The sequence below is a fragment of the Notolabrus celidotus genome, chromosome 5 (assembly GCF_009762535.1).
Source record: "Notolabrus celidotus isolate fNotCel1 chromosome 5, fNotCel1.pri, whole genome shotgun sequence".
Lineage (NCBI taxonomy): Eukaryota > Metazoa > Chordata > Actinopteri > Labriformes > Labridae > Notolabrus > Notolabrus celidotus.
Window position 1 is genome coordinate 37,237,707 of NC_048276.1, and position 13,998 is coordinate 37,251,704.

At 42.9% G+C, this 13,998-nt stretch overlaps 1 protein-coding gene and 1 long non-coding RNA gene across 3 annotated transcripts in view; one reads left to right on the forward strand and one right to left on the reverse strand.

The window, feature by feature from the left end:
* Positions 1-1,601: 1,601 nt before the first annotated feature.
* Positions 1,602-2,832, reverse strand: LOC117812802. Its single transcript, XR_004631271.1, has 2 exons — positions 2,452-2,832; positions 1,602-2,082 (listed from the first exon to the last, which is right to left on the reverse strand). It is a non-coding gene; the product is annotated as an uncharacterized LOC117812802 (long non-coding RNA).
* zbtb16a (zinc finger and BTB domain containing 16a) overlaps positions 1,845-13,998 on the forward strand; it is a 202,113-nt gene continuing 189,959 nt past the window's right edge. Inside the window, exons 1-2 of one of the 2 annotated variants that reach the window (XM_034683747.1) lie at positions 1,845-2,198; positions 5,379-6,705. In XM_034683747.1, the coding sequence (XP_034539638.1) occupies positions 5,468-6,705 (1,238 nt within the window). In that variant the 5' untranslated portion in view covers positions 1,845-2,198; positions 5,379-5,467. Of the gene's footprint in view, positions 2,199-2,548; positions 2,917-5,378; positions 6,706-13,998 lie in introns of those variants that run through there. The other variant, XM_034683746.1, reaches the window with a different exon arrangement.

Below are 13,998 nucleotides of genomic sequence, written 5' to 3' on the forward strand. Positions count from 1 at the left end.
TAGATGTGTTATCAACAAATAAAATATCATTCTGCTTTTATAAAATAGTCAGATATATCAAACATCAAGAATCTTTGAAATAGAAAATGAAGAAATGGCTGTTTTGGATGTGTGCAGTCAATGATTACGTCTGACACCTACCCCCGGCAGCATTTCAGGCATTAAAAATAACTACATAAAAATAATCAACCTTTCAGCTAATGGTCATGTTTGCTTTTTTAAGGTCATAAAGAGAAATCAAAATTACTTCCAGTCTGTTTCATAACAAGCTAAAGAATCCTCAGTGGAGCTTTAAGGTACAGTGTGGGGAAATTGTAATATTCAGTGATAACTAGCGGAGAGATTCTAGATTGAAATGCTCCCCTGTTCACCCCTCAAATGGTGGCCTTCAAAAACAAGAAGCTCCTGGGTGCATGCTAAGTATTATCCTGCATTTATTGATTTTTCTTTCCTCTTCTTCTGAATGCTGTTTTCTCAGCAGCCATTAAATACAATAATTTGTACTAGTTTGTCCATTCTGTGCTTCTGTAGAAGCATTGTAGTGCAAAAAGGTAGCCTTCATGGAAAGGAACCCACTCATATGTAGATAAAGTGGCTCATTTTGAGTTAACAAAAACAAAATTATTCTTAAATTCAGGAGATTATACACTAAAATAAACATACTTATGAATATCACAATGCATGTCTACCAAGTCCATTCTGCTGAATGCAAATAAATACTGCACACTGTACCATTCAATTCAAACCTAGATAATTGCCTCTTCCAAATGATCAAAAAAGCACAACACTTTGGACGCAACTTTAGACATATCATCAGGTTTGCATGTGTTTCAATCAAAACCTGTGATATCAGGTAAGATCTGCACATCTTTACACTCTAAGTCATTGTAAGGTTTACAGAATCAAATGAGGCAGCTTCATTTCCATTCAAAGGTTGTTAATGTTAGCTGTACATGCAAATGTCACTGTCTGCCACTGTGAGGCTCATTCCCTTTTCAACATAAGAGCTGATGCATGCCCGCATTGTTGGCATAAGTGGTCATCTGGTCTGTTGCATGACTCCTGCATCTGTTCAGGATTGTGACTAAGGTATCTGTGGGTCACATGACTGTTACTTAGCAGAGATGTCCGACAGTGAAGGATACATGTGGTAAAAGAAAAGGAATATCTGACCTTAGGTATATAACTGAACATTATATATCTATGTGATGAATAATATAACTCCCTGTTGATCTACTGAACCACTTTCTAACATCTGGTCCTTCCTTATCTTTGATAGAAAAAGCAATTATTTTACATAATGTCTGTTTTTTAGTGAAATCTAAAATAATTGTGCAAGTATTTTGAGTTGAGAATGACATATTGAATTAAAAAGCAAGTTAAAAAGAGGAATAAGCAGAAAAGAGATGCTGATAAAGCTCTAAAATCAGAAAAAAGACAAATGGATCTGAACATCCAGGGATTTCAGATTTTCACCTGTTGAATTATGATGATAACTTGCCGTGTCCATATCTTTCTGCAGATTGCTTCAATATTACATCATCTTTTATTGTATATATATTTTTTATTTGAATGTAATTCATACTGGATGTCAAAAATAAATGAAATTACACAGGACATGTTCTTTTTTATAATCACATTCTGAATTTATCTTCCATTGGAGGTAGGATCAGCTGCATTATTTCCCCAGCTTGGCTTTATAGTCACCTGTGCTGTGCACTGCTTTCCTCTGCTGTGCACTTATATTTATAAATTCATTGAAAGGGTTGAAAGAGTTGTAGGGGGGGCTTCAGGAGTACCCATACTTGACTTTTCCTGTAGGGCCGCTGAACCATTAAGTCTGCCCCTGGCTGGAGTTTGAAAACAACTGTAGGCTGTATGTTTCATCCAAACAGCTGGAGGGAGAGCAGTGTCGCTCACCTTTCACTGCCATACTGTAACACAGCCGTTTGACATGAGACAGCCCCCTAGGTGTCTCACTTTCTTAGCGTTTGTACGGGCTGGAGCGCCGCGCCGGCTGCCCGCCTGCCTGCTGCTCGTCTGGCTGACTGGCTGCGTTGACGTCAGCGCCGTGTTGATTTGCTAAGGCAAGAGAAGAAAGGAGTTAGTGCGTGTTGAGAGAGCGGGTACTGCGAACTGCCTTACTATGCTGTAGCCCCACTCCCCCACACTATACGGAATCAAAACGTGCAACTTAGGTGAGTACCAAACCGGGAGAAACGCAGCTGCAGTTTCCCGGCGACAAGTGCCAGAGCCGCTACTCTGCATGCATCTACCACTGTTTTCTCTGTGTACTTTCATTCACCATGTGGATGTTTTGATGCGTTTATAGCGCTTGGGGATCGTGCCGCTTGTCCCCGTTCAACCTCATGCTGAAGTTAACAGCAAACGCGACTTTGGCACGCAAGTTGGCTCTGCGCACCGGAGTGTTGGATGATAACAAGTGTTTACCTGATTGCTCTGCAAGGTGTTGAAGTTTGCATTAACGCACGGTAGTCTATTGTAGAGATGTTAAGGTTGACGTAACCCCCCACCCCCCTCGGTCTGGTTTTTAGTATGCTGGAGATCGCAGCCAGAGGACGTGAGGTCTGGCTGTTTCACCGGGAGCCAGACAACATATGACGCCCCGCTCCATGTGACTTTACTGGAGACATCGCGTTTGCTCGTTTTGGTGGAAATTATGCAATTTTTAGACAGCGACACTCTTTGCCTTGTCCTTGTGTCTCCAGGCGCACCAGTGTGGCTCATTTAGCCGTGATGACATCATGATGAGTGCTGGGGACACTGGTCTTTAATCTCAGAAACAAACCTAGACTCCGCCACTGTACTGTCAGACTACAATTGATTGACAGGCAACTAGATGTTTGATTGGTTCCCAATAATCGGCTTGCAGCAGCACGCGGAGCAGACTGTGAGGTGGGGAACTGGTAACAGATGCAATGGCAAATTGATTTGTTATCGAGACTGTCTGATCTCTCTCTCTCTCTTCCCCCCTTTCACTCTTTTCCTCTCTTTATCCTTCAGGCACCTTCCTGTAGATCATCCCTCCTTTTTGTCAGTTTTAAAGAGCCAGTATTTGAGTATTTCATCCCTCCCCAAACAAAGTCCACCTGTGCGTGGATCTGAGGAAAAGCTGGCTCGAATCGGCGAGGGATTGTGGCAGCTGTCTGTCTCGTGTTCACTTTTCAGCACGCTCCACGTCCCTGATTGTCCCCCCTCAGAGACGCTGAACCATTTTGCTTTCTCCACATTTGTGTCTGTCAGTGTGGCTCGTGGTGAGGAATATTGAACACTGTTTATTCTTGTTGTGGCTGAGTCGCCAAGACGAGCTATGGCAGACAACTCGTGATCAGATTGATTATGCTGCCTTTCTGTGAAGTCGGCCTAATTTGGTTATTGTCAGCGGGGCTACATTTTCCATCCGTGCAGAGAGAAAATCTCTCCCGGCTTAATGTACTTAATGTAGTGCGTGATGTTTTGCATAATGCATAGCGCGCTGTATAATTTGTCTGGTGCGGCTCGCCAATATTAACACTGTCTAGACGCACGTAGCGCGGGGCTTTTATTAATACAGAGCCAACAGGCGCGATAAAGTCTCCAAACAGCAACTTTACATTGTGTCCCGGTGAAGCCACAGTTTGCCTGATGGCCCACGGAGCGCGTCAGGCATTGATCGTTTACGGGGCCATAAATCGCAGCTTTTGGCATACCTGTAATAAAGATAATGTCTGGTTTTAGGCATGACCTCTGTTGACTGTGAGGCTGAGCTCGGTTAGAGGAGAACCTGTGCGTCCATCCTTACCTGCCTCCTTTATCGATTTGATCAACGTGCTGAAAAAACAAACTGTCCAGGGTCCTAAACGCAGAAAAGACCATTTATTTAGAGGATGTATTTCCCCATGATGCTCTCCGCAGAATTATAAACTTCCTGCAGAATAATAAGAATATCCAGAATAAGACTTGTGCTATTTTTAAGGGAAGGCAATTTTAAAATCCTTTTATTTTTCTAAAGTCAGCGTCTAGCTGGGAGACTGTTGATATTTCCTCTCCTTTTCCGTGTGTGCGTGAGAGAGTGTGTGTGTGTGTATTGTTCTCAGGCAGGGAGGAACAAAAAAAAGTGCTCACAAACTTCTCTTTTTATGTTATATTTTTCAAATGAATATTTAGCTTTTGAAAAAAAACGACATTGAGGAATGAATAGAAGAAAATTAAGCATTTAAAAACCTGAAATCAGGATTTTCAAAAAGGAAAAAGATGAAATGAGCAATCAGTTTGTCATTTTTTACCTTCTTGTAAAATAAAACAGTTGATTCAGCCAGCTCTTATGAGATATAGGTCAATTTAGTCCCTTAACTGGTCATTCATTAATTCATTTTGAGTATATAATGTCAAGACCATGTATAAAATCACAGCGTTTAGGAGAGCACTCATTCATTCTAGGCCTGTATAATTACTGAAATAATCATGTTAACAGAAGCAACAAAAACAGACTTCATTTAGAGAACATATATGTGAGGCTGATTATTTTAGCTGTATTCTTTTACAGTGTGCAGCAGATTTCAGGTGGAGCAACATGTTGCCCCCCTGAACTGGGCTCATGGAATAAACAACAGACACAGAGGCGATCATTTATTTGTATATTCGACATTAGTGGCAGAGAGCAAAGCTGGGTGTTTGGTGCTGCAGCGTTTTGTGCTTTTTTTTTTTCTCCTCGTCCTGCTTTCCTTTCCATCCATTTCTGGCCGCTGCTCTCTGCTCCCGTCTGTGATGGGAATACTGAGTAAGATGCTATTTAATTTCAGAAAAAGGCTGCTGACGCTCTTTGTGAGCCACGCAGCAGTGAAAAAAATGCAATTCACACTTGTTAAACTGTGTGTACATCCTCATCAGATAACCAAATGAAGACATCTCCTTAACATAACATATGTTGGACTGATTGGTATGCAGGGTGAGCCTGTCTGACGGCTCGCAAATTGTCTCCCTTCAGAAACCTACAGTCAATACTCTCCGCTGATTTTAGGAACAATGCCTCTGCACAGAGTGTTTACCATCCACTGAATTCATTTGCTATTGACAAAATGGATTGTGGTTAAATTAACTGACAAATTGATTCCCTTTATATTTTAGGAATGTTAAAAATGATTGTATAATATTCTAAAAAATGACTATCAGGAAACCCTGCTTCAATTTTAATACCGTTTTTGCATTTCATTTCAAAGGAATGTTTAATAATCCTTCATTTTTTTAAAGAAAGTGGATTGCATTTGTTGGATTTGATAGTGTAAAAGATCAGTGGATTTGTTCTGCACAACATTTTTTTGCCGTTGCATCAGAATGTATCTGATCTGATTGTGTTTTTATTCTGCTTCTCCGTCTAGATTTCATCTTGTTTACAAAGAAAGCTAAAATCACTGCTGAGCGGGGAAGGCAAGCCTCATGAGTCGGCCTCGCGGTTTGCATCGACATAATGGATTTATCTAAAATGGGTATGATCCAGCTCCAGAACCCCAACCACCCCACTGCCCTGCTGCAGAAGGCCAACCAGATGCGCCTGGCCGGGACTCTGTGTGACGTGGTCATCATGGTGGACAGCCAGGAGTTCCACGCTCACCGGACGGTGCTAGCCTGCACAAGCAAAATGTTCGAGATCCTCTTCCACCGCAGCAGCCAGCATTACACCCTGGACTTCCTTTCACCAAAGACTTTTCAGCAGATTTTGGAGTATGCTTACACTGCCACACTCCAGGCCAAGGTGGAGGACTTAGATGACCTCCTGTATGCAGCAGAGATCCTGGAGATAGAATACCTAGAGGAGCAATGCCTCAAGATCCTGGAAACCATCCAGTCCTCGGATGAGAATGACGTGGAGGTGAATGTCAACGACGGCAGCACAGAGGAGGATGACGAGCGCAAAGGCCACAACGGAGCCAAGAACTCCAAAAAGCATTCCATGGAGAGTCCATATCTGACAAGTCACCAGCACGCCGCCATCATGGCTGGCATGGTGGATCAGAGTCCTTCTGTCTCCACCTCCTTTGGCATCTCCAACCTGAGTCCCACCAAAGCTGCGGTGGACAGCCTGATGAGCATCGGGCAGTCTCTGCTCCAGCAGGGCTTCGTGGGGGAACATCTCGTCCATGGCAACGCCCACCACCTGATGGCAGAGGTCAAGACTGAAATGATGCAAGTAGACATGGGCGGCAACGGTCACGACAGCCCCCAGAACATGGAGTCCAGCGCCTCCAGCAACGGAGAGCGGAGTGGCGAGGACAGGAACCGGGATGGTCCAGGAACACCAACCAGGAGCAGCGTAATCACCAGCGCCCGAGAGCTTCATTACGTCCGCGATGAAGGCATGGGTGACCCTCAAGCCGAAGTCAACCAGATGGGGCTGGAAGCAATGGCCGGGATGACGGAGAAACATCTGGCCTCGCTCTACGCCCTACCTGTCAATCACAAGTCAGATGCCATCATGTCAATGCCGGCATCCATGGCGTCCGCTCTCCCCATGTCCCCAGCCCTGGCTATGTCTATGGACTTCAGTGCCTACGGGGGTCTCCTGCCGCAGAGCTTCATCCAGAGAGAGTTCTTCAGCAAGCTCGGGGAGCTGGCAGTGGGCATGAAACCAGACGGCAGGCACCAGCACGAACGATGCAATGTTTGCGGGGCTGAACTACCAGATAACGAATCTGTGGAACAACACAGGTAAGCAAAGTTTTCTTTTGAGTGGCTACTGGCTAATCGTTTTGGCCTTGAAATGTAAAGTGCTTCTGAACACAGCTGTTGGGTTTTTCAGTTATTCACATTTAAATGTGAGATTACTTAGGCCCTATTTGCAGCAGAAAGTGAAAGACACTTGGCCCTTACAATTTCTGGACATCTTTCTGATGATTCATTGATTGATTTCCATGTGCGATGCAGTCACTTATTAAGCCAAAAGGAAACACTTTTTATGGCTTAACAATGAAAAAACAGGCATTTTTTGTGGAAATAGCAAGAAATGAACGTTTTAGTTTATTCTTTCTCATTTTTTATGTTATTGATTATGAAAACATACAGATTACACCACCTATAAATCAACGACTTGCACATGCAACATCCTCTGACAGATATATATCTTACTATTTGCTGGCTCAGGCCCAGAGATCCACTCCTTCAATAACTCCAGAGCCTGCTCAGGTGCCTGCCGAAGCAGTGCTGTCGTAACATTGTCTGAGACCATTAGTCACATCTTACAAGATGTGGGCGGCAGCTATCACACACACTTACCAAAGTGGTCCCCTCTCATCCTGGTCCCGAATCACCTCCCTTTTCCTATAACCACACAACGGGGGCCCTTGTTTAGCTGGATAATTGGAGTTGATGGTCAGTCCAGGAAATGAGTGCTGAACCTGAGCACTGGGACATTGAGGTAGTTCTAGGACAGGGGAGTGGCAGTGAACCAGCGCAGCGCTATTTCAAGCAGAGCACAGATACATCTTAAGGCCTGGAAATTTCACTCAGGATGCTGAGTGTTATCTTCACACCTTCTCATAGCTGCTTTTTCAGTGTGTTGCAGAAATATTCCCCATTTTACAGTTTTAAAACCTGCAATTACTTTCACCATTTGATGAACAAATTAAATCTGTTTATAAAAAAGACATATTTTGGATGCACATGTACCAACCTGGAGGCAATTGGCTGCACCTGATGTTGGAGGTTTTACAGCAAAGCAGCCAAAACGTCTTATTTTCCTGGTTAAAAGATCTAAATCGTGATATTTTCCCCACACTTCAAAAAATGTGGATTTTTTTGTTTTTGTCCCTTTTACAGTGCTAATATGATGAAATGTGGAAATGTTTACGAGGGTTAAATATAGGGTGCTGTGTTTGAAATATCATGCCATAGCTTTACATTTGTCATAATTGTCCCTGTCATAGTTCAAGCACCTTGTGAAAGGCTCTTGCATCACTCCTTTGTGGATTTTGCACCGTCAGAGTGTGTTTTTGTGACTGGCCTTTGTCTTCCTTGAAGGCCACCTTCTCACCCGTAATGTTTGCTTAAATCAATAGGAATGCACAGTGGTTAAAGTTCACTTGAGGATTTGAACCCCATCACCCATCCCTTCATACTTCTTCAGCCAGTATCTTGGTATGCATGAGTTAGAGCTGCACTCCTTCAGTCCAAATCTGTCCCACTGTTTTCTATTTTAGAAATATTACAGAATGGCTACACCCCAAAGAGAAGTGTCCTTGTTTGCAACCTCACACTTTGATATCATGAAAAGTTACTTTTCAGTTAGTGTAGTTGTCAGCTGTTTCTAAAAGTGTACACGTTTGTGTGGCCTTCATCAGGAGAGCTGCACAGATTTGATTTCAGAAAGACAGAAACTGGAGAAGTGAATTTTGAGCTACTTGTGATCACTTTTTTTAGACATTAGTTTTGAAAATGAACTGTTCAAGACGCCGTAATGCCGTCCCGCTGTGTTTAAGGACAGGCTACACTCGTCTCTGTCTTGAGAAAAGTCTGGCGTGTGAAATGGTTGCCTGTGTTTCAAGAGGAATTTCATCAATCCGCTCAAGCTGGGAAATCTTGTATCAAAGGAGATTTCCAAACCGTTTCATGCATTGATCTTCCCGCTTTGCCCCACAGCATACTAATGGGTTAATTTAGACTGGTTGATACACCGACACGACACTGTTTAATATTGTACGCGCTGTCCTGACAGCCTCCTGAAGTGTAGAAATCAAACATTGCATCATCCGCTGTCTGCTTTGCCGTCCGCACATGAAAGGTCTGCTGTGAGATGCTTGATAATTCAGACGCTCCTCATGTCCTCACAAATTCCAATGCGGGTCATTTGATAGCATATCAAGTACATGCTTTTTTCCCCCTCCCTGTGTATAGTCTGTCAGGCTCCATGATTCTTTTGATGTTAATACAAGATGTTTTATTTCAGACGAGTGGAGTCGTGTTCCCTCGGACTAATTACGCTTCATTTCCCCACAGCCACTGTGTCAGGGTCACCGCTGCCTCTGCAACAAACACATAAAAAAAGTTGGCAGAGTTCACTTTGGTGCAGGCAGGTCAAGTCAAACATGAGTGTAATTGTTTCCAGATGTGGTGCAGGTCGCCGGTGTGAGGTGTCTGTGTGTGTGCGTCTATGTCAAAATGAGTACAACAGAAAGTACCCGTTTCCTGTATAAATTTAGTGTCTGCTCCCTTTCATTCCTCCGTGCCCTGGATCATATCATAAATAAACACCAGCTCAGACTGAATACATTGTGTATTGGTTCTTAAAGTGGTTTCAGGACTCCCCTCTCGGTTGCAGAAGTAAATGACACTATGATGGGGTTTCGGCACAAAAGATGCGGCCGCTTAAGTATACAGAGATATCAAGACCACATTACTTCTTTGCACACTTTAGATATCCAGTCAGGTTCACAATCATTACTACTCTGATCATATCACTCCTTAAAATGTTCTGATAGATGCTGTTTTCTCTTCTTGACACTGTTTCCAGGAACAGAAGTTAAATATTTGACGATATAACTGGAAACTGATTGCTGACATTTTGCTTACTTTGACTGAATTTTCATCGCCAAATACTGCTGCACTCTTGTTTGTCATCATCACATGATGATTTACTTGTGACCTTTAGATTTATTGTAGGAGGGGTGAAATGATTGAAATGTCTCTGATGCTGATACAGCATTTTAGGCTGATTCTAATACTTTTAACGATAACAGAAGAATTAAAAAATCCTTAAACAATCCACATTTTTCTTTCTTAAAACTACTTATAGTAGTTATTGTATGGCTGCTTTTGCTGAGACAATATGTAACAAAATTGTACTTCCAATTTCATGGAAGTTTTAAACCATTAGTATTTAATATCACCACCAAAGCGGAGGTGTTTAAATCACTCCAACATTGAACTATCTTCTGTGATATTCCGCCCGTTCTTAAAGCCCAAAGACATGAATGACAGATGTGACTTAATGGGGAATGAAAGAGTTCTGTGAACAACATTTAAGCAGCTCATCTATACCATCCAATAACAGCAACCGCTCCGCATCACTCCTCCTCTGATCCACCTCCCCACTGACAAGCCTCAGATTTATTCCTTAAAGGAAGCTTGGGGTGAGTGCTGTCTGCTGCAGGGAGGCAGGATTACAGCAATATTTTAGTAACCCTTGAACTGAGAAAATAATCAACACAGGAAGGGCCTGAGTGATTATTGGGAAAATAAATGCATGATGCACAGGGCTAATTCTACATTAGGGGGGTTGAAAGAAAGAGAAGGGGAAAAAAAACAACGCTCCACTGCTTGGTATTCCAAACACAGCATCCAATTCACGGGAACTAGCCTTGGGTTTATCTCTTTCACTTAATCGTCCATTCTCATGCAAATGACTGACCCTCGCTGTAATGTACATCACATAAGTGAAAAAGAGCCTATTTTAAAGGGGCGCTTTTCCAGCATATAGCCGTTAAACATTAATGATAAGCATCAATGCTTTAGCTCTTCTTTCATAATACAGCCGTGGGTCTTTACATCAAGAGGGAGGTGTTGCATGGATGAGACAAGTCAATGCCTCTGTTTTCCTCTGTGTTAAGATCTGTTTGTTATTGATTTAAGTATTGGGGTACAGGGTGACAGGATTGGAAATAATCACCCCTGCATTAACCTCCACACACGCACACTCTCATGCATTCATTACTTCTTACACACGTTTGCCTCAGCAGCAGCGGCAGCAGCGGCAGCAGCCAGCGCTCACTCTTCCATTTCCTCTCCTTTTGTGGTAAAGGGGGAACGGAGGGCGCTCTAATACCCGAGGCCCCAGGTGTTTAAACAGTGGGCCCAAGGCTCTTATCTGTGCATATCAGAGTGGGACAGATAACCCTTGGCACTCCTCCTCAGTAAACCAAGAGCAGATTGAGCAAAGATAGCGGCCCGTGGCGTTTGTTGCAGGTGATAACGATGTATGCACACACATATATACCCTAACATGCTGAGGTGAGGCCAGTGGAAGGTTTCCCTACACATTGACACCTGTGTGCTTTGGTCACTATCAACCATTAACCACTGCTTTCTTCATGTACATTCAAGCCAGGGGTTACAGAGTCACTGGGTTCAAATGGTCACCATTACTGCTGAATGGCTACTTATGCCGGCTTCAGAAGATACGTGCATGAGATTTAAAACAAAGAAAACTCAGTCAGAAAGGCAAACCATGATCTTTATTAGAAACATAACTCTAATTTAAAAACATTTTAAGGATCACATAATCACAAGGAGGGTACTTCAGCTTGAGGTTACTTAAAGGTACAGTGTGTATAAGCAGGAATCCCTTCCTCACCCCCCCTGTTGGTGAAGCTACTGTGGCCATGATGAGTATGATCCTCCATTTGTCAAGTTTTCATTAACAGTAACTAATAAATGCTGTAGCCTGCACTAGTTTCTCTGTTCTGTGCTACTGAAGAAGCATGGCAGTGCAAGATGGCGGGGGTTCTGACTTCTTATGTAGCAGGGATGGGCAAGGATTTTCGAATATTTGAATATACGAATATTCATTCACTTTATAGAAGAGAGTTACTTTGAATATTTTCTCATTTTAAAAGTACAATTTATCATAGTTTTTACCGGTGCCTGGTTGTAATACGGTATTCCCTCCAGACGGTGGCTACAGAGCGTCTTGAAGCTGTTTGCTAACCGCATTAGCAAACAGAAGAAGAAGAAAGTTAACTGCATTAAATAGAAAAAAGAAGAAGAAAACATTAGCTACAGTCACTGTGATTTTCTCCATTTGGGAATCTCACACTACACAGGTATTTCCAGAGACTGAGCATGGCTGTAACATGTAAACACACATTCCAAGCTGCGTCACAGAAACACTGACATAAAGATCTAGACAGTGCCCGCTACTAGCAGCACCTCGTCCTGCTGCTGGTTAACGAGACTGACACACAAACGGTCTGTTAATGGGACAGGTGTGTGTGTCTGTGTGTCTTTGAATAATCATCGAATAGATGCCAATGATTATTGAATAGTATTTTGGCTTGAAATGCCCATCCCTATTATGTAGATAGAAAGCTCATTCTAAGTTAAAAACAAAATGATTTTTATATTTATGTGATTATTCACAAAATTAAACATACTTATGAATATTATATTTCATTTACATCAGCTCTATTCAGCCAAACGCTTCTAAATACTACACTGTACCTTTAAATACCGTGTGATTTCACCTTTATGTTTTCACTTTCTCAAACTCAACTCAGTTATGTACACACTCCACCGTCTTTGCTGAAGATTGGGTGCTGAAGCCTCATTTAACCACTAAGATTTCCACAAGTGTTTGTCAGAGTGATGCAGCAGAAGTTCAGAGAGATGGTGAGGAGACAGCATCGTGGTGTTGAACAGGCAAATCATTGGTTTCTTGTTTGGATTGTGACTGCCATGAGCTAGCAGCAAGCAAGTTGACAGCAGAACAGAAATGTGTCAGAAAATTCAGCTTTTGCCAACTTTTTCCTCAGATTTGCAGAGAATTAACTCAGTGGCTGTTTTGTTGGACTGTGCTGGAAGGGACTTGATTTGTGGTTGCGCTGCTTGTAGTTTGAACACATTGTGCTGCTATCTTGTCCTCATGTGAAACCTTGACCAGAAGCAATACAGCCTATGTGAAAGCTCTCGTGATCTACCAGCAACAAGTTCTTTATCTCTATCTCTTACTCTTTCTAGCCTCTGATACAGGCACTGACCTCTACCCTGAGACAGTCAGACATCTTATTGTGGTGACAAATATGTATGACTGCACAGACTTCACATGTGCATTCAAACCAAAGTGTTGGCTTGTACTTTGACAATTAGTGTGTATATTTATAGATCATATGTGGTATCTGAAGATCCACTCCCTGCTGTCCCTGCTTGTTTTACTGAGTGCTACAGCTTTTATAAGTCATTTCCTCTGCTTGACTTTAAAGACAGATTTTTTCCTGTCAAATTGAAAAAAGCAAAATTGATCATTTACACTCACTCCTTGGCTGCATCTAGTCAGATGTTAGCATCATTGTCTGTTCACACAGTACATCCCCTGGGGTCTGAAATAAAAGAACTCAAACTGAAGCTGAGTCTGGCCTGTGATCCCAACCTGTAAAACTGTGTGAGCATTTCCAGCTTCCCGAAAGACGCCTGGCAACAAAGCATCCATTACAAGGCGGTGGATTACCCTCTATTTGAAATCACTCAGTGAGCTAAGTCTCCCCAGCTCGCACTCAGAGGTACAGTACATGTTGCTGTAATAATCCAATAGCACAAAAAGCCTCACTCCACAAAAAACCCTCTCCAAGAAATACCTCCACCACAGACGGTGGCAGAGGGGTTTATTCAAGTCTTGCTGCCACACCGCCTCTCATTTTATCTTCTCACAGGTGCTTTTTTTGCCCTTATTGGAGGTGCGGTGTTTTGTTTACGCCCCAGAGGAGCCGGTGCTTTGACCAGGCCCGCGGTGATAGCTGCAGCCGAGGCAGCTGCTGGCTGAGGCCCAATTATAGACAGGCTTTAAAAGGCTCTGGTTGAACCGTAAAGATTTACACCGCCATCACTCTGATCTCAGATCTGGGCTCTGTCCTCACTGTCAGGATAGGGAGATGTATCGATTAAAGACTTAACACAGGGGGCTACATCATGTGGAATGGACTACACACACACACACACAAACACAGATACACACAAACACAAGTATAAGTGAAGCATTTTATTGTCAGACAGTCCTGCAGGGTCGTCAGGTGGAGAGTCATCGTTTTGTATCTGGAGATGCTTTTTAGAAGAAATTGAGATGATATTCTGGATTGGAAAAGGAGGGAGGGAACACAGGAGGACAACATCAAGTAAAAGATGTGTGAGGGGAGGCTAATATGTACAGGCGCAAGGCTGGTTAGATCCCCTCCCTCCCAGAGATAAGAGCCGAGGGAGGTGCTTGTGTAATAAAAGTTAGCAGCTTGACTCGGTGCGACC